At 38.6% G+C, this 22,028-nt stretch overlaps 1 protein-coding gene across 1 annotated transcript in view; it reads right to left on the bottom strand.

The window, feature by feature from the left end:
- LOC145321586 (uncharacterized) overlaps positions 1–2,735 on the bottom strand; it is a 41,380-nt gene extending 38,645 nt beyond the window's left edge. The window contains exons 1-3 of the mRNA XM_080163059.1: positions 2,649–2,735; positions 2,036–2,125; positions 1,725–1,764 (exon numbers count right to left, since the gene is read on the bottom strand). Of these exons, the coding sequence (XP_080019185.1) occupies positions 1,725–1,764; positions 2,036–2,125; positions 2,649–2,686 (168 nt within the window). The 5' untranslated portion in view covers positions 2,687–2,735. The remainder of the gene's footprint in view (positions 1–1,724; positions 1,765–2,035; positions 2,126–2,648) is intronic.
- Between the last annotated feature and the right edge of the window lie 19,293 nt (positions 2,736–22,028).

Raw genomic sequence — 22,028 nt, 5'->3', positions numbered from 1 at the left:
AATAGATATGTACTAGCCAATAGTGAGATAGTTATATCGAGCCAACTCTAGTTTTAGAATATTAAAGATCACTTTGATTATCCCCCCATAGAATTGGAGGAAAAGCATCCAATATACATATACTTTCATGTTATTGACAAGGCTGTTTTTTATAGCGCCTATAAAATAATGATGTCATACTGGCCTACTATTAGTCAATTTAATTGTATACTGGCCTGCTATTGGTAATTTAGTCTCTTTATTAGCCTATCATTGGTCATTTTTATTGTATATGACGACATTTGTTATGGGCTGGGCACTATAAAAATCTTGACTTGATATGGGCATCTTCCCCGCTATGGAACAGCCAACTTTAATGTTATGTCGGCTGGAGTTTAATCATTATGATCGTTCTTGTTGTCTATAGTTTGTCAATCACGTTTAATGGATAAATTCTTTCAGTATAACTTACATAAAACTTTATTAACTGTTATGATGGTTCTATCTTAATTTTGATCTAATTTAGTTTGTAAACACGTTTACCACATAGATACATTCTTTAGGTACAACTTATAAATGGATTTAGAATATGTGGATATATTGACAGGGAAAAATTACAAGTCAATTTAGATTGCTACAATGTATCTCATTTATTGGTCAGTCTGTTCATCCAGTAGGAGGGGAGAAGATGGGGTAAACATGGTAGGTGGTGGGTATCGTTATTTTAGCCAGCTGCGAGTATCACTTTATTAGAGTGCATGAAAATCTGGTGTAACATCCAAGTAATAATGTATTGAATTAATTAATTTAAATTTAGGTATTAACTTATATAAAACTTTATTAAAAGTTATTTTCAGAAATTCTTGTTTGAAAAATAATCGGGGATTTAAAGTAATAAGACAATGACCGATAAATTGATGTACATCCCTAATGATGACACATAAATTTACCCTTTTTGTAGATTATAATTAGTGGTTGAAACGTCTGGACACTCTACTTAGTAAACCAACCAATTAAAGAATCAATAAAAGTCCCCAAAGTTGTTAAGCCAACGAATAAGAAAACATTATAAAACTTTGGGGACTAGTGTAATGAACAGCCCAATGACCCCTCCCTATCCTATCAGAAATTCTTGTTTGGGCAAATTTGAAAATATGAAACTAATTGTTTCTAACTTTATATAATTATCTTTTAAAGTATTAAAAGTTGAAAGATACAACAACGTAGAATAAGTGGTGTTTTCCCACAAAGTTCCTGTCGAGCGTTGAACCCCCTTCCCCTATTGAAAATAAGGATAGAGGGGATAGTTGTTTCCCTGGTCCCCTGGAAGTCTTCACCTGCAGTACCCAATATAACCTAACCGAACCTTTTTTAAAATATGGGAGGGGTAAGGTAGGGTTTAATGGTCATCAAGGAACTTTGAGGAAAACCGTTGAGTTAGATTTTTAAACTACCAATTCACTAGCCTAATGTGGCTTTTAACCCATCTGTCTATTTACAAACTAATATGTCATAAACGACTTAACCGAACGTTTTTTTATATAGTTTTCAGGAAGTTTAGTGTTGATCCAGGGCGGGTTTTAAGCTATTTGAAGGGTGAAAGAGTGGTATCTCAGCCTACTTCGATTAAAGGGTCTCGATTTTTAAAAAACAAAAATGTACGATATACCACTCTATTGTGCTGTAGCAACTATAGGCTAGGGGCTATGCCACTAACAAGTGACCAAAAATTAAATAAATAGTACCTGGTGTAAAACGCTGATTTCAGTTCCATTAATCTTCCTGTCAAAGAATACAAACTTTTAGATCAAGCTTTTGATTACCTTGGAAAATGTATAAATTATTCCAGTATGGCTTCGAAACCGATTGATATCCGCTGGATTAGAACCGGTTCTCATCCATGATTCCATATTAAAAAATCATGTATAGTATCGTGTTACAGACACAAATTTTAAATAAAGACGCGGAAAGCTCTCTGACATAACTATTCTTTCAATTTGAGTTATAACTTTTCCGGGACAAAATTAATATTTTTAGTAGTTTTGATCTTTTCCTGCCAAAATGGAACTTTGCATCCGAAGCTGGCGTCAGCAACTGTTCTAAGCTGTCAAGATTCAGCTGCTCAACGGCTGCGTGCACAGGAAACCTTTGCAACAATTATCCATTATATTTAGTATTTACAACATTACAAATGTCTAATATTTTTATTCGTGTTGAATTCTCCTTCTATTTCAAGACATATTTTAGGGAATCCAAAGGCTTCAGCCGCTTGTAATGAATGCAAAAGTGTCACGTGCTAGACATAACAACAGTAGGTATCTTTTTTAACTTCTCTATTATGACGCAGTGTGGATTGGACTCAAACCCGATACCTTCCCGAAAACAGCAAGGTTAGGGATCTAAGGGATAAGACAAAGGTCGATAAATTAATCTACATCCCCTATAATGATACACAAATTTACTGCTTCATTAGATACCAATTAGTGGTTGAAATAATTGGACACTAAACTTAAAGCGCCAGCCAATCAAAAATTCAGTTGTGAAGTTAACGAATACGAAAACATTGTAATCAAACTTTAAGGACTAGTGTAATAAAAAGCCCAATGTCCAACTCCCTTCCTGGATTTGATAAGTGATAATGTAAGAAAAATAATGGATTGTCCTGAAACCTTTTAGAGAGGATAAACTTAGGATGTATGCCCTCCATAATGGAGGGTGAAACATCTAATGTTGTTCAGTATATATTTTTAAAATCTGAAATGAAGAAGAAATGGTTATTTGAACTGAATTGGTCGGTTCGTCGTCCGGAACGGTTAGCACTTTTTGTTAATTTAGTCATGTTAGAATTGGCTTATCAATTTCAAACTTGGCAGTTTGATTTCTGTAGTAGTTAGGTACGATTTAGAAAGCGTAGCAACTCTATAAATGTTACCAGAATGTCCGTATATTTCAAACATGTTTATGTTGAAACATGCAACAAATTTAACCACAATTTTGTTCAGGCATGTATGTATGTATATCTATTTTCTGCTTATTCAGTTCCGACACTCATTAAGTGTTAAAGTTCCTACCGTTTCACAGCTTCGCTTTTGTTGATGTTATCATCCTTGTTTGGTTGAACCTTAGTAAGATTTTATGATGAGTAATGAAGACATAGATATTAGGGTGGGTTCATATTGGAATTAGACAAAGCGGGGATATGCAACAGATAAAATTAACCTTAAAAACATTTCTGACCGAAAAAGAATTTTAAAAAATTGAGTTTTAGAACACGACCACTTAAAAATATAATTCATTACTTATTAGTATGCAAAGACGACATTCAAAATTTTTTCTGAATTAGAACTATGGCTTCATGGTGCTCCCTGGAAAGGCCTTGAGGAGCTGAATCAGGAATTTTTGTCTGTTTCAAAATATCTCATTCCTAGCCTTAGAAATCACTAAAAAACTAAAATTTTTTAAGGTTTATTGAGAATTGTCCAATTTGTAGAGGTTTTTTAGATTTTCTCAGGCTAGGAACGAGATTTTTTGAAACGGACAAAAGTTCCTGACTCAGCTCCTCAAGGCATTTCCAGGGAGCACCATGAAGCCATAGTTCTGATTCAATAAATTTTTTACTCCCATTTACAAATAGCTATACAATTGAATGTCTGGTCGTCAGCGGTTTTAAGACTTAGGATAAATTTTTAATCATCCAGAAGTATTATATCTATATAAATTGAGTGCAGATCCCCGCTTTGGCATCAGAAAAAAAATGTCCAAAATCGACCCACCCTAATAGATATGTAAGTGATTCATGACATATGTACAGATGACAATGTAGTATTGTAGTATACTGTAGATAAGCTTCTATTATATTCTAAATAAGTAGCTGACTCACGTCTGTGTAAAATTGCAATTTTGCAATGAAATGTAGGTGCAAATTAAAGACCGCAAAATTTATTTACAAATTGTGTACTTTACTACAAAACTAGCGACTATGCTTGTATTAGAGTAAAACACTAGAGGTAGAAAAGGTTAAACAACTGTATCTCCCCATCACAACCACCTTGTGCAACCTTTTTATTGGGTCATTGAAAATAAACCAATGGTGTCGCTTATATTACCACAGCCAAGTAACAGAAAATAATTTAGAAGCAGACGAAGAAGGTAGTTGAAAAAGGAAAGGAGGTAGTTGTCTGTATATACATCTATACTATAGATCTCTTATGCTTATAGAGGCGTCTTGGGGAACTTGAGAGATGGGGAGAAATGGGAGGACATAAATGAACATACGAACATTTTTGTACCTAACTACTACAGGAATCACCATGCCAAGTTTTGAATTGATAGGATAATCCTAATATGTCTAGATTAACGATAAGAGCTATCCGTTAATGTATGGACGGAAGAACTGACACTATTCAAAGAAAAGCTTTGCTTTTACAAGGTACAGATCTTAAATAAAATGCAGTTGTAAAATCTTTGCAAATATTGGCAATCTTGCAAATTTGTTTCACATGAAATATCTATTTAAAACTTAGGATCTAATGCAGTTGACGGTAAAATATTTCTGGCAACGATTATCTACCAAAAAGCTAAACGTACATGCCATGCTCTTACACCATTTAAAGCTTAATAAGAAGGCCCATAAATAATCTGAAATAGTAAGGTTCTAATGATGCACAGGGAGAGCTTCACTGAATAGAAAGACGCTTAAAAAAGTCTTTATCGCGACTTTATATGCACTGCGAGATAACTGTGCATTATTGAGTAATAGCTATTCCAGATTATTTGTAGGCCTTCTTTTGTCAGTAAAAACATTGTGGGAGCATAATATATGCTTTCCACGGCACCGTTTAGCCGTTAGCAGCCTTAAAAGTTTTTTTTTTTTTTTGGAGATAATCGTTACCAAGAACATTTCTAGATTCACTTATTTCAACAAGAATTAAAAGTCAACAAGTTTTAATTTTAGACGGTTAGATAATTTTTAAACCTTTTTACAAATTCATTTTTTTATTCTATGTTAAATCGGATCTAAAGGGATAAAACAATGGCCGATGAATTGATGTTAGTCACCTATTACAAAATTATCCCTGTTGTAGATTCCAATTTGTGGTTGAAACGTTTGGACACACTTATTAATTAAAATGTACAGGATTTATTTATGACATGTAAAAAAGTTTAGCTGTAAGTTTGGCAAGAAATAGATGTAACATTGACAATTTTGGATGTATAAATGCTAGTGTTAGATTTACTTATGGCAGCTACTTTATGACTGTAATTTTATGAAAGATTTTTACATTTTGAGAAATAAACATGTAGCTGTATTTCTGCCATTTGTAGGAACGCCATGTACCCTTAAAGAACCAAACCAACTAATCACAATTCAATAAAAGCCCTCAAAGTTGGTAAGCCAGCGAATAAGAAAATGTTGTTATTCAACTTTCGGGTCTAGTGAAAAAAATAGCCCAAATGTCCCCTCCCTCCCCCGATTATAAGAGAACTTAAAGTTTATGAACTAAAAATATCCACCATTCAAACTTTGGTTATAAAATGATGCACAAAATAACATTCCCATATTTTGCATGGTGATATAAAAACCAAATATTTGATGTTTTAAAAGTGTTTACGTAAAAACAAAATTGCAAAACAGATGTTATTAAATATTTTGGTTACCCTGCATTACAGGGAAAGATAAAAAAAATATGAACGGTTTTTAGGTAATACTTTTGTTTGCTATGAGTGGTGGTGCATAAATAAGTTTTATAGTAACCAGACAAAGCGTCTCAACAATCAGCCATGTAATTGTGGTATCCGCCTAGGTTAAATGGCAGACACCCGAGTTCAAATGACTACGGCAGTGCGAACAGACGTGGACACATATATTATAGAGAAGCTACGCTTCTCTAGCAATCACTAAGTAACAAACAGAGTCTATTCAGATGTTCCTTTATTCAGGGTCTAAGGTTTACTAAAGTTATATACAACAAACAATAAATACACAGATTGGAATAAGTAATCATAAACAGAATCAATATAAATACATATACAATAATCAGTTTGGGCAATACTGATCCCCCATCCCTGGAAAGGGTGGGGGGAATTAACAATACAGCTTAACCATAATAAGGCTGTCAAAATCTATCATTAATTTTAGGCATAGGGAGGGGGTCGGCTGACCCCTTCCCCAGTACTCGGGGGAGGGCCCTCGGCCCTTCTCCGAACCAAGGTCAGGGTTGCCATAGGACATGGCTCACGGCTGCCGAATACCACAACTCTCCCCTCGGAAGGCTGGGAGGGGGTTTTCCCTGCCAGACTTCCAACAGTGGTTGAGGCCTTCGGCCCGCTCATTAGGGGCTATTATATACAAGAATTATTGATTCAATGGAATCCTAGTGGTGGTTTTCAGGGCTGATGGGCCCCCAACGTGGGATAGAAGGTAGAGGCTGGCTTTTGTTGGGCACGTAGCTCGGCGCCAGCGGGTGTCAGGTTGGCATGGGGCGCAGCCGCTGCGGGACCGGTCAGCAACGGGGCATTCTGGTTGTTGTTGGCAGCGGCTGGGGCACTGGCTACCAGGTTGACCGTCTGGGCGACAGCCTGGCCTCCCGAGGGGCCGTGGGGCTTTCCAGAGTGTGGCCCAGGCCTGCCTGGGCGGTCATTTCCACTATCGGCTGATTGCATGGATACCATCTCCTCGGCTGCTTCCCGGCCAATAGGAATGGCATCCCAGTCCACTGAAAAGTCCCGGGACTTGGCATGGGTGAGCCTGGCTCTGGCCAAGGCCTTGCGATACAAGGTTGGGTGATACAGGAATACTTGTGACATCGCGTTCAGGGCGGCTCGTACACCTCCTTGTGCGGCTGCCAGGGAGATGATGGTTAAGTCTCCCAGCAGCTTGAGGATCAACAACAGCAGACACAGTATGGCTGCGCCATCTCCCCACTCGTGAATAGCCTGTCTGAACCCAGCCCAGACATCCAGGGTTGCTTCTCCTTCCTCCGCCAGTCGGTCAATATCGTAGGACACGATCCCATGGTCTTCGGTGGCTGAACAGCTGCCTTGCTGGACGCATAACCCATACAACAGGCCGGTCAGCATGGCGGCCTTATACGCCGGAAACGCTAGTAGCTGCTGCCAGTCGTTCAGCTCGGCCTGCGAATACAATCCTCCCGAGCTGAAGTCATCCAAGGGCTCGGTCAGCAGCTGCTTGGGTGTATCCAGCGGGGGCGGCCTCTTCTTAGGTGCAGGAGTTAGCTCTATCCACCCTTCCTCAGCGTGTACAGTTAGGGGGTAGGTGGAGGAGCAGGGAATTTTGGTGGCGTGGCCGCTATACACCTTTGTCACGGCATCTACAAATCCTGTGGGCTCCACCGGCACCTTGTCCAAACATTCATTGCTCTCCCTGACCACATACTTATTACATTGGCAGGTAAGCTGGAGCAATACATCTCCCCTCAAAACAGAGAACGTGCTCCCCTGGACGCGCACCGGATGGGCCGGGTCTAGCTGCTGGAGCTTCCAGCAATTGGCCGCTACTTCTTCTGCTGCTGCGCTTCTCATTCGAGTTTCCAGGGTAAATCCAATGTAACCTGCATGTATCTGGGCCTGGAGGGGGACATCCACGTCCCTGGCCGATACTCTGGGCAACGCTGCCGCGGCCGGGTCGGCTGCCACGAACAATGCTGGGTGGTTGGTGGCATGGGCCTCAAAGTCGCAGTTCACTATTGAGGTGGGGGTAGTCATGTTGATGAAGAATTGGGCTTGATGGTCAACCAGGAACGCTTCCATCACCAGGCTGGGCTGGAGGCAGCGGATCAGCCTCAAGGGGCAATCTCTCCCTAGGTGGTCCCACACGTATGTGGCCTCTCCAGTGATACAGGACAGCTCGGAATGGGGACACTCTAGGGTCAGGTGGTCAGACTGGGACTCCACCCGTCCATTCTCGACTAAGTAGGTCTCTTCCTTGACCAGCAGCCGTCGCTCCTGGAGCACTAATTCATTTCGGTACAGCTGGCCTTCAAAATGAACGTCCTCCCCTTCACAACCCACCCCCTCGGGGCTGTTGACCAATGCACCCACCATATCGAGGGTAAAGAACAGGGGGTGGTTCAGCTGGAACGTCAATGGCTGGGTCTTGCCTGGCAGAGTGTAGACTCGGTTCCGGGCCAGGTCTCGGCACGTTTCTGGGTCAATCTTGGTTGGCCGCATGAGGGTGGGGACCGAGGTCACCTTCAGGTGGCCCCCGACTCCACACCTAAATGTCCACTGGGACACTGCGAGTTGACAGCTATATCCCGTGGTCTCCCGAATCTTGACTTGCTGCAGGACATGTATCTCATGGCCCAAGGGCACCTCCTGGTGTAGCGGCTCCTTGCTACACATCTGCTCCTTGTTGTAGGCGGTGACATGGGTGGGGTTGGCACAGTCCCACCCTACCAATACATAGCTAGTTGTAGGCCACACAGCTGCTAGCAGTAGGCCCCACAGAACCATCCACCAATGTGAGAATCTACCAGACAGCCATCGACCTTGCGCACGCATCTGGGGCTCCTCGGCTCGGGCCACGACTGCTTCTTGGGGCTGGACACTGCTGGGATGCTCCTGGCTAGATATAAATTTCCATTGAGTGTTATCTTTGGACGCCTGGGGCGTCCCGATACCCTCCCCAATGACAGACTGACAGGCGACTGGCGCCTGTCTGGGTGTCGGCTCCACTAGCCCCAAGGTGTCCCTTCCCTCGTCCATGGCATGCCCAGTGGCATGGGGCTGGAGTGCGTGTGGCACAGGCTCGCCCTGTATTACATCCCTCCCCTGCCCTAGGAACTCAGGTGCATGTGGCACAGGCAAGTCCTGATAACCCCAAATCTCAATCTCCCCAGCCTCTGGTGCGGGAGGCACAGGCAAGGCTGGAGGGTTACAATACTTTAGATACAATACATTTGTCAATTTTAACTTATCCTGGCTCAGTTGAGGGTGGTGGACAGCTGGACTCTCTCTGCTGGCAGGGGGCGCTGGATGGTGGATAGCTGGACTCTCCCTGCTGGCTGGTGGCGCTAAATGATGGATAGCTGGACTCTCCCTGCTGGCTGGTGGCGCGGGCTGACTGGGGGTGACGGATGTCACCCCTCCCTCTGGGGCTGCAGGCTCGTTCCAGGGTCCAGGTATCTCGGTGGCGGCGACGGTTGTCGCCCCAGGCACCAGTGTGGGGGCGCTGGATAGCACCCCCCAGTCCTCACAGGTGGCGGCGGCGGTTGCCGCCCCAGACATCAGCTTGGGGGTGCGGGGGCGCACCTCTCGTCCTTCCCACGTGGCGACGCCGGATGGCGCCCCATACATCGACTCCGATGTGCTGGCTAGCGCCTCTCGCCTCTCTCGCTCAGCGGCCGCCAGGGCCTCCCCGTACACTGTCTCGGTGGCGCTGGGTAGCGCCCCTCCGCTCTTGCTGGGTGGACTCGGTCTGGCAGGCCCCATCATGTTGAGGCTGAAGGGTTGAGGCCTCAGGACTTCTGGCTCCGCAATGTTGGTTGGCTGCACGAATTCCGGTCCCAAGTGGTTGAGGCTGAAGCCCAGGCCAACCCGGTTGGGTTCAGCCGCTCCTCCCAGCACGTTGATCCTAGCTTGGATGGTCCCAAACTGCGGCATTCCTTCGGATTGGCCCGCTGCGCTGGGGGCAGCTGCTTGCTGGAGTGTTGCTGGGGGCGCGCTCCCTTCCATGTTGGCTACTCTGCTGGGCTTTCCTGAGTGAGCGCCCTTGTCAGCTATGCGTCTCCGGCCGGCTACCTGGTCCCAGTCAGCCTTGCACTCGGCTGCCATATGGCCTGCGTAATGGCAACGTTCACATTTGGTAGGACGGTCATGGCGTGGCTGGGTGCGTCTCTCTTCTAGGCTGACCTCCATAGGCGTAGGACAATCTCTGACTCGGTGGCCCTTCCCATGGCAACCATAGCAGCGGCCTGGAATCTTGTCGTCTGGTGCAACCTTCCCCATCTGGTGGAGACCTGGAGCCAAGGCGCCAATCTCCATTGGCTCCGACTCATCGTATTGGGGCAACTGGACGCTGGCCGATCCCGTGAGCCCGTCGGTGGCGTCCACTAGGCACACACCCTCCTTCAGCTGCTTGGTGATCATGGTCACGGTAAACATGGCTCGCCTCGTGTACTCAGGTACCGAGGCGATCTCATGACCCATCATAACGCGTTTCACATTAGCGTTACGAATGCCGCGATTTAGTTCATCTATCAATAACTCCAAATCTTCGTGGCTGTAGGCCTCCCGGTACAGCGCACACTTTGTGGATATGTAGGCTTGTATAGGCTCTGTCGAGTGCTGCCTGTAGTCTCTGAAGGCTTGCTTCAGGGTCTGAGACTCATAGGCTGGACGAAATAACATTTCACACTCGGCCTTGACTTGTTCGTATGTCAAGGCTTGGCCTGCCTCTCCAAACAGATGAGAGGCCATCTCCGCCGCTTGCCCCGCCAGGGATAGTAAAAGGGCGTTGCGGCGATTCAGTGTGTCATGGGGGGGCACACGGTAAGCTGCCCATGACATTTCTAGTCTCCGGATGTGGGAATTCCAGGATTGCTTGGGCGGTCCTCGGTACTCCGGCAGGTTACTCAGCATCAGCTTGCGGTACTCGGCTGGAGCCGGCTGGGGATCGTCCTGGAGCCATCCTTGGAGCTGGTCGCCTCCTTGCGCTTGTGGCTGCTCCATCGGGTCAAAGGTTCAGCGGCGGGACACTAAGTTTTAAGTCAATACTATAGGTGGTTTACACTTATGGCTTTCTAGCCTAGCAGCCAACACTGTTTATCACTCGGTTGGTAGTTTAAACTACAAAGATCTAAAATAGGTGTACACTAGAATACTTGTCACTAGCTTCTGAGCTTTAAGGTAGGCTGGTAGGTGTAGATAGTTGTTGAGGGTCTGAACTGCTGTCAGGAACTGATTTGGTTTTCCTTATCACACTATAGATAGGAGGGAGGAGCTTGCAAGTCTTTTTTTCTAAAAATATCTATGTTGTATGCTATGGAGTAGCTCCGCTCCTGTGTGTGTGTGTGTGCGTGGAATCTCCTTTTCTTGCAACGCGCCTACGCGCCGTCAGATTGCGCGCACAGGTAAAACGCGCATCTATCCCTCAATCTGCTCTCTCATTGGTCTGCTTTATCTCCTTTGTCCGTTGAATTTTTGTTGCGTCCCAAGCTCCGCTGCGCAACCCGTGAATTGCGCTCTGTTCTCCCGGTCGCTATCTCCGCACCGTGGACGGACTTATCCAAGTGTGGGGAGAAGGGGGAGTGCGTGAGGGGACGGGGTAAAGCCGTCCGTTCCCCCCTATGGGGAGGGGGGTGCTGCAGGTTTGAAGTGACTGGGTGGTGAGGTAATTGTGCCTCTTCCTTAATCCTGGGCTTATTGTTATGTCACCTCAATTGTAATTGCTTCAATTTATGGTGGGCCCCTCCCCTTCCATTGGGATAAGGGGGTGTATTTGTCGTGCTGAAGGCTTGGGGTCAGATTGTTTACCAATGCATTGTTATCTTACATCTAGGTTCTATTTTTGGCTTTATCACAATACACAACAAATTTGTTTACCAGGTCTTGCCCATAAATCTATTGTTCAGCTTTCACACCAGGGTGGTAATCCATAAAATCTGATATAATATCTGTTTTTCTAGATGGGTGGCTGTGCTGTAGCCTCTCAGGATACTTGGAGTTAACGTAGTTTTTCTTCTGCTTGGTACACTACACTCGTATTTTCGCTCACAGCTCGCAGCTATTTGGCTTGTTTCAGCCAGTCGGCGGCAGGGAATGTCCCGTCCTGCAGCACCGTGTATCCGAATCCGGCTGGTGGCGGCAGGGAATGTCCCTTCCTGCAGTGCCACACTTAGTGGTCTTTCGCTAGGTTTCGCTTCCACAACTGCCGGATACAGAGTTAGACCTTGCTATCCAGGGTGGGTAATTCAGGTTGCTTGTGTCAGTTTTGCCAGTTTCACTGCTGGGAGTACCTTAGCCTCAGCTGCACGTCTGCTCTACACTTGTGGTTTGCCGTAATCTCACACAGCTGTCACCAAAAGTTGTGGTATCCGCCTAGGTTAAATGGCAGACACCCGAGTTCAAATGACTACGGCAGTGCTACGCTTCTCTAGCAATCACTAAGTAACAAACAGAGTCTATTCAGATGTTCCTTTATTCAGGGTCTAAGGTTTACTAAAGTTATATACAACAAGCAATAAATACACAGATTGGAATAAGTAATCATAAACAGAATCAATATAAATACATATACAATAATCAGTTTGGGCAATACTGATCCCCCATCCCTGGAAAGGGTGGGGGGAATTAACAATACAGCTTAACCATAATAAGGCTGTCAAAATCTATCATTAATTTTAGGCATAGGGAGGGAGTCGGCTGACATCTTCCCCAGTACTCGGGGGAGGGCCCTCGGCCCTTCTCCGAACCAAGGTCAGGGTTGCCATAGGACATGGCTCATGGCTGCCGAATACCACATAATGTCATAAAAATGAGGGAGATGAGAGGAGAAGTGGGAAAGCAAACCACTAAGAAAATATGGATAATCCCACTTTTTTATGACGTCACAGGGCTGATTTTTTTAGACACTTTAATATAAGATATAATTGTCCCTGCACAATAACTGTAAGTAGCTTATAGTGCCTAATAAAAATGACGTCATACAATACAAATGACCAATGAAAGGTCAGTATTCATTGTAAGTTAATGTACTTGCCTATCATTGGTCATTTGTTTTGTATTTCGTCATTTTTTATAAGGCACAATAAGCTGCTTCCAAAAATATTGTTTCTAAAACCAACCTTAAACCTAAAAGTAAGGCATAAGGAAACACTAACCCTGCATAGATATGTTTTTTTCACTTTGCTGTTTAAAAGAGACTTTGAATTCTTTAAAGGAAAAAATCAGTTGAAATGATAGAAAACTATTGCAAAATAATTAAATATTGTGTGTAAAAATTTTAAAGGAATTTTGAGACATTTTTAGACATTCCAAAAAATTATTAAATTTTAAATTTATTTGATCGAATCAAATTTTAAAATGCTCCTCTCATAAATATTTTGTTTTTTGAATTCATCAACAACAAAAAAAATTAAGCACAAATCTAATCTCAGCTCCTAATAATCCGATTCAATTATGCCGGATCCGGTCTATAGACAGCTTTTCGCGGATAGTAAGTTAAAAAAGTATAAGATTAATTCCAGTTTGTTAGCCCTGAAGTACTGAAGGCCATGGTCAACAAAACGTGTAATGATACGATACATGTTTTGTTAAGAAATTGTTTTATTATAAGTTTGTTAAAGTTAATGGTTGGAACTTTTGTCTCCCTATATCTATAATACAAAGTAGAATGATGTCTGTCTGTTTGTTTGTCTGTGTGTCTGTTTGTAGCGAAGGATCTCGCTAATCACTGAACCGATTTGGTTCTCCTTTACAGGGTAGCTTCTTATAGGTCCTGGGAAGGTTTATAACTATTTTCTTGGGGGGGTGGGACACCCCCAACCCCCCAAAAAAATTTAAAATACCCAACAAAAAAAAAAAATTTTCTTTTTAAAACTAAAATTAAAATAGTGGGGACGACTAACCCCCCCCCCCCCTAGAAAAAAATTTCCCCCCCCCAATAGAAAAAAATTCCCCCCCTCCCCATAGAGAAAATTTTTTTTATAGATTTTTTTTAAAAAATCTAAAGTACGAAAAATTGGTTTGATCAAATCTCTTGGGGCGAAGCCGCTAGTTTTGTTATATTTCAAAAAGAAAAAAAATAACTACAAAACCGAAAATTAAAACAATCTTAATAAGAGACGTCCATGGGAGGTTTTTTGTTATATTGGTTACTAGCGGCTACACCCCTAGAGGCCTCTAGGGGCACTTGAGGAGGAGAGAGTCGAATCTAATAATTCAATTTCTTATTTTAGATTTTAAAAGAAAAAGTTTTAAAAAATTATTTTTTGGGAGGGGGGATTTTTCATTTCTTGGGGGGGCTGGGGGTGTCCCACCCCCCAAGAAAATAGTTATAAACCTTCCTGGGACCTATGAAAAGCTACCCTGTTAAGGAGAATCCGATCGGTTCAGTGGTTAGCGAGATCCTTTGGTACAAACATACAAACACACAGACAAACACACAAACATCCTATTACTTTATTATAAGGATATAATACAGCGATATTATAATTGGGCAATTCTGGTCGCTAATTTATACATTAGCTATTGGTTAATGCGTTCCTCCATGGTCAGGAGTGGGGAATGGTTATAGCAAGCTTGAAATATCATTTTATTAGAGTAAGCGAAAATCTGGTGCAATATCAAAGTAAACAAACAAGGTATTTTTTTACAACTATTACACAAAAGAAAGGTTTTATCCTTCTACCCCCCATACAAAATCAGAGTGGATCTTAAATTTATTACATTCACAGGAACCAAATTAGGTTTAAAGCGTAAACTTACTTATATATAATCTTAAAACAAATAGATATACCAATAAGATAAATCCTGGAATAAACGTAAATTTATTTTCTTTTGAAATAATAATTAATGATTATGTGTTATTCTTACGAATATAAATTATTTTATATTTAAAATGTAATTAGGTTATAAATTGATGTTTATATAAGATTCTTTTGAATTATTACAATAAATACCAAAAGTTACAATCAATATTGTATTTAAGTTTGATAAGGGAATTTTGGTATTCTTATTTAACTATTCAGGGACATGTAAAATAAGGTTTTTGGGTTATAGTCCCTTTCGTAACATCGCACCTTATGGGGCGATTCTTTGTATTTTTCACAGTAACTTTTCTCCTATTTCTAGCCCCTGCGGGGGGCTCTAACCCAGTGGGGCATTCAACTAACCCAATATAACCTAACCTAACCTAAAAAAAACCTATGAAAGCCATTTTAAAAATACGACGAATCGCCCCTTATGGGGCGATGTTATGTTACGAAAGGGACTATTCCCGGTTTTTGACTGACTCCTTAGTACAAAAGTGGTCATGTCTGAATGTAGAATATACGTGAATATTATTATGACAGACGAAAAATTTTCGTCAATTTAGCTTGCTCTTTCCCCTGGTATTCAGGGGTCAGTTTGTTAATCCAGTAGAATATTCTTTTTATTAGAGTACATGGTATATTGGAGTAGGATCCAAGTAATAATGGATCGACGTGTCTCAATTTTAAAATATGTTTAAACTGTAATGTGAAATTCTCGTATGAAATTGATTGCCCAAGTACAAATTAGAATTATTTTTTTTGAAAATAGTACGCCCATTTCAAAAAAGCTGATAATTTAACGTGATAAAACTGTATTATCGGAAAATTAGAAATAATGCATCCTATATTCAATCATTTTTCAACAGATTTACATAGAATTTTTTCTTGAGTGAGACTTCAAATGAGAATTCATTTCTGCAAAAGCTGTCACCATGTAATTGTCAACGTTTGTTTGTATGATTGGCGGATTTGCATGCATGTTGTCATTCTTGTTCCGGACAATATCATGATGCAAATAACAGTTTATCAATATCATAAGTCAAATAAATTATTTATGTGATAATGAAAGTTACACAACTTCTTACAAATTGAATAAAATTACTTAAGTATAAATTATATATTTTTATTAACATTGCGAAGAGTACACCTTTTAGTTAGTGTGCGTAATTTTATAATCTTTTTCAAATTAATTAAATTTTCTACATAAGGTCTTAACATTATATAGACTAAAACCACCCAGGACATATACAAATAAAATCTGAAAGGCGTAATTAAACAACTCGCATTTTAAAGACTTAATTAAAGAGATGCTTGCGTAATATATTATGACTGATAGTACTAGGAATAACTATTTAATAAATTTTAGTTAATAGGATGATTCAATTCTTGCAAAATTCAAAAATCAAATTGATAACATGAACCTATGTACTTTCATTGAATGCTTTGCTTATTGAGTTTATGCGTTTCCTAATTGTACCTACACGATACAAGAATCTTTAAGCAAAGTTTAAAAACATTAGGACGATTATAACATATATAAAAACGAGTATGCATTTAAACATAAAAAATGGTTAATTATTTCAACTGAATTTTTTTCAATTTTAAGCAAAACCTTTAGCAATAAAAAAAACTTAATAAATAAATTTGAATTGTAATTCAAGTATTGCTCTAAACCGATTGATTACAACTGGATCTCAGCCATACTGAATAATCACGTTTCGTATACATATAATTTTCTACAAATGATAAAATAACAAATGTTTAACAAAACTGGAATTAATCATAGAATTTTTAAATTTTACACTCCGCGGAAACCTAATGAGAAATAACTATTGTGTATTTTCACAAAAAAAAAACAAGTATAACGGGCAATTCTAGTCACGTCTATATTTAAATACATTTCACATATATTTAAAATATCGAATGCTTTACTTTATTCAAGCTCACTTAAATTCAAACTATTAAAGGATCGAAACAATGCATATAAAATCACACTTTAAATCACTAGAACAAAGAGTTTAAAAGTTCACAAAGTTGACTTTTTTTTTCTTATTGCTTCGCTAATTATGAAAAAACTAGGACAATATCTATACAACATACGCACTGAAAAGTAATGCAAAAATTTGTTGAAAATAGCTACATATGTGTATATGTGTGTAAAGGATATAGATCTACATGGATATATTGACAGGAGAATATTTGTCGTGAATTTAGCTTGTTAATATGGAACACATTTATTGGTCAGTTCGTTTATACAGTAGGGAGGGAGGGGATGGGGTAAAGTGGGTGTAAAGGAAATATCGTTAATATAGCCAACTGCAAGCATCACCTTATCAGATTACACAAAAATCTGGTGCAACATCCAAGTCATAATATATTTATTATGTATGTGTGAGTGTGTGTGTGTGTGTGTGTATATAATAGAAATGGGTTTAAGGAAAGCTACATTTTATATAACGGCATGGGACAAAATTATTCTATTATATAGGTCCCAGTTTTAAAACGTATCTTGCTTTCTAAATTTTAACATTTTTAACTCATTTGAAGTTATAATAGAATTATTAATCCTAATATAATGTAATATAACGTATTTCTGTCTGTGCGTGTAGCGAAGGATCTCGCTAACCACTGAACCGATATTGTTCTTCTTTCATCCCACCCTCCCAAGGGAAATTTACCCTTAGAAAAATATTAGATCACCCCCCCCCCCCCCCTACCCTAACCTCAAGAGTCACTAGAGGCCTCTAGTGACTTAATCTCTTGTATAATAATATCCCATTCAAATAATATATTTTCAATAGAAAAAAAAACGAATTATTTTCTTAAAAACTGAGTGGAGCCGCACGCCGGTCACAGACTAGGTCAGGGCAGTTGAGAGACACAATGTTTAATATTAGCAATAGAGATAAGTTAGAGTATCTTTCAGATTGATTTTTATGTGTAAAGATAAAAAAGAATAAAAAGTATTTCATATTCAAAGACGTTTTGTGGTGTAATTAAAAACATTGCTCTTATTACATAGATTAGTTATTTTGTTTGAACGTAAAGATTTCGGAAACCACTGAACCGATTGAGTTCTTCTTTTACAGAAGCTTCACTCAAGTCATGAGACTAAAACTTAAAGACTAATAACTACATAAAAACATTTATTTTTATCTTGAATTAACAAATTAAAAAAAACGTTTTTGATTACTCTAATGATAATCTATCTCTAATATAAGTAATGGATGTTATAGACAAAGTTCAACTCTATTATTTGTTCATTATGTAACACTAGAGGCTTCACCCTAACTCCTAGGGGCGTTTCGCGCATTTTGCAAGGAAAGAAAATAAGCCAAAAACTATATGAAAACAAAATAAGGCTTCCTTGAAAAATACTAGACAATGAGTCAGGCCATTATCTAGATCTTTTGCTTCAGGCATACTTAAAATAAAAGAATATTCAAAACTTTTTTTAAAGAATTTTTTTAAAGGGAAGCTTTTATATAGTTAAAGTCTGTCCATAGTTTCGTTCGTCTGTCCGTAACGTGTTACCATTAATGTAGCGTGTTAAAACTGTTCTATCGATTGTCAACTTTACATGATGATTAGGTACGATTTAGACAGCGTAGCAACTCTATAATCGTAAACAAAAAGTCCCTTCGTCCATATAAATACAGGGTGCGCCACATATCTAGGGACTTTTTAAAAACGGCCATAGCGTCAAAACTACTTGACCAATCAGGACGTTTGACCCTACTATAAAAAGCTTAGGTAATGACCTTTTAGCACAAAAAAATCTTTGGGCGAAGATGGGCTCGTACTCCGAGCTGGCCGCGCTTATGTTCAGCAAGGCAGATTCGAAGTGCGCCGGTGGTATAATCTAAATTCTCAACTAGGGCCCACTAAATCGCTATGCAACTTGCTGGGGATACTGTTAGATACATAAGTAAGACACTAGAAAAGACTACAGCTCTTTATCTAAAATGGCTTGGCTTTAGTACTCCGGCAAAGTGAAACGTAGCAGATTTAGAGATGTCAAAAACTTAAAAAATCGTGAAAATTTCTCGTTTCTCGACGTCAGAGACCCATATGGAACTTTAAAAACTCATTTTAGACTATGAATTGCGCTGACAATCCTAGATGAATCTTCCTGCCATTTCCAAAAAGGTATAGAACGTCGTTCTAGCTCAACTGTGGTCTAAATAAGAGCTTCCTTGTCAAAGGGTAGCTTGAAAGTTGGGTGAATTTGGATCCTGCGGTTACTCACATTCCTAAGGAAATGGGGCCTCCCAGCAGCCCGATCCTAATTCAATGGACTTTTGGACCTTGGGCTACTTTGAAGCATGCACCAATAGACGTACCCATACCATAAAGACCTCCCTCATTGTCACTATCAAGGAGAACTTCGCCAGCTTGGACAGTTACATTCTGACCTTGGCCTGCCGGCGGTTGAGGAGACGGGTAGAGGCGGTGATTGATGCTGGCGGCGATTTTATTCAATGATCTAATAGTCCTATACCTAATTTACTCCCCAGTTTTTAAAATTTGATAAAATCTTTAAAATTGACGATTTTATGTTCATTTGTTTACAATTTAGAAAAAGTCCCTAGATATGTGGCGCACCCTGTATGATAGTTTCTAACATTTTGACAGCCCTTTTTTCGTATGACACTCTACAAGTGTATATTTTCGTTTGCCATACTGTCTAGTTTTATAGATTTGATTTTATGGTTGTTATTATCCTTGTTCTTTTGAATAACAATAATAATAAGTATCATATAATTATGAAGTGGAAAACAACTTTGCCTCGATTCTTAAAGACCTGCTTAAATTGCTTTGATAAAATTATATTTACAGAAAATTTTTTTATGATGTTTTTTAAAATCTTACTTGGAGATTTAGTCAGTATAATGGATATATTATTACTTGGATCTTACATCAGAGGTTTACGTCTCTGATAAAGTGAAATTCGCAGCGGGCTAAAATAACGATATCACCAATCCATTTCCTTTATCCCACCTCCTTTTATCCTTCTGGATGAACGAACTGACCATTAATTGAGTTCCATGATAGCAACCTAAATTGTTAACAATTTTTGAACGGACAAATATAGTCATAAAAAAAACTCCAATATAATTAATACAAATCTTTTAAAAATTAAAACTTTATTAAATCATTAGTTATACACACTTGAAATAATATAATAAAAATATTAGTTTTTATCATAAGTTAATCAAATTATTAAATTTATGCCTATAAAACATTATTAATGGTTATAAGAAATTAAAATATAATTATCCCATGATCAAAAATAAACTTTATAATTCTGATAAAAACAATTTACACATAAATTAAAGAATATTACATGTTATACTTTAGAGAAGCTTTTCTATAATTTAAGTCGGTTTATCTGTCCGAAAGCATGTCCCTTTACTAAATCCTATATTTACGCAATTTTGCAAAAAAAATGAACAATTTCGTTAAGACTTAGAAATTAATGATATGCTTATTAAGCTCTAACACTCTACAAGAGTTATTGTTCGTTTGTCCTTCCTTCTTATTAAAGAGGTTCGCTTTTATGGATGTTGTCATCTTTGTTATTTTAACATATATAATTTGTTATTGGTTATAAATAATATTTTTTTCTATTTTAAGATACTTATGAAGCTAACATAATCATAATGTTATTTATTTATTAGAAATAATAGTCACTTAAAATTAAATAAAAAAATTAACATTAAAAGAAAACAAAAAAATTACTATGATAAAATAAGTAAAAATTTTAATTTTGTCCCATACATTAGAGAATTTAGATTTATATAGGGATTAACTTAATTGTTTATCTATAAATTATAGTAATTTCTAGTAAAGCTTCTAATTCGATTGATATCCGATGGATTAGAACCGGTTCTTAGCCATACTAAATAACCATGTATAGCATTCTATTATAGACAGTTAATCCACAAATATTAAAATAAAAATCATCGAATTAATATCAGAGATGGATTCTTTAAAAAAATTGCCCTACTAATCGCTTAGTGGGGCAAAATTGTTTTTGTGAAAAAATCATCCAATATCACATAAAAAATCTACAAAAATTAAATAAAATCTTATATTTACAACCCTTCTATGATTTTGTTTATTTTTTGTAGATTTTTAATGTGATTTTGGTGGATTTATCACGAAAACAATTTTGCCACACTAAGCGATTAGTGGGGCAATTTTTTTTAAGAATCCACATCAGTTTTGTTATACCAGGACTTCGGCCATACAGGGCTGACATAATTAGTTTTAATCTTATAATTTCTCATTTTAATATCCGCGGAAATCTGCCTATAATACGCTGTGATAAATAACTATTCTGTTTAACATAAATGAAACTTTAAAAAATATAAATGTATATATGTATAATTAATTCAAAATATTTTTTCAATTGAATCATTGCCAAATAAAGTGGAATGATAAAGGTTTTACAACAAACTAAAACACAGATCTAGTGCTGTTCACATTAAAATGTTTCTGTGAACGATCCCCCCCCCCCACCCCAAAAAAATATGAATTTTAAAGGATGCTAACGGCTAAAATTTCTGGAGGCAATCGTTAATAGGAACATTTTACTGTGAACTGCACTAGATCAAAAAAAAACCAAACTTTTCATGTATACATTTTAGGTGAACTGAAATTAGTTTCCGAATGTGAACACATTTTCCTAGGTGTTTCCCAATCCTATCTCAATATTTGCTACTAGCTAAAAAACCTTCAAACTTCCAAAAAAAAAAATCAAAATTTGAAAAATTAAAACTTTGAATGTATAATGTATAAATCGTTAATACATTCAAATTTTGATTTTTTTTTGAAGTTTGAAGGTTTTTTAGCTAGTAGCAAATATTGAGATAGGATTGGGAAACACCTAGGAAAATGTGTTCACATTCGGAAACTAATTTCAGTTCATCAGATTTTAGTTTAAAGTTTGAAAAAAATAATATGGTGCTTTTAAATGATTATGAATTATTTGAAAAAGGATATTATGTTTTACTATACAGTTTTTGTTTGTTAAAATAGAGGATTTAGGTAAAAAAAATAGAGTGATATTTGATAAAGAACTATAAACAAAAATACACAATTTACATCAATTTAGATCATTGAATATTTAAAACTGGGTTCATCTAATATAACAGAGGATAAGACAATGGACGATAAATTTATTTTCTTCCAAAGAAAATGTACAAAATTAACTACCCCTTCTGTAAAATAAAATTATTTGTTGAAAAAGTTAGATGCTACTAGAGTTATGAACCAATCAATCAAAAACTTTAAAAACTGTTGGTACCTTTATTGAATTTTGATTGGTTGGTTCCACACGTTAAATGTCTAAACTTTTAAAATAATAATTTTGATCTACAACAGGGGTAATCTTGTTTATCATCATTGGAGATTTATCAATGTTCATTGTCCCTTAAGATCTCTAGGAAAAGTTCAAGTTTCCAATTATTTTTTATTTCATGCAAATATGAATTGAATATTAAATCAAAGACAGTATTACTCTATGATCAAGAATATTTTCCTGCGCTT

The sequence above is a fragment of the Acartia tonsa genome, chromosome 1, assembly GCF_053477335.1.
Source record: "Acartia tonsa isolate MP-2025a chromosome 1, ASM5347733v1, whole genome shotgun sequence".
In the NCBI taxonomy this organism is placed as follows: domain Eukaryota; kingdom Metazoa; phylum Arthropoda; class Copepoda; order Calanoida; family Acartiidae; genus Acartia; species Acartia tonsa.
Note: the sequence above shows the minus strand (reverse complement) of the source record. Positions and strands in the feature narration are given on the sequence as shown.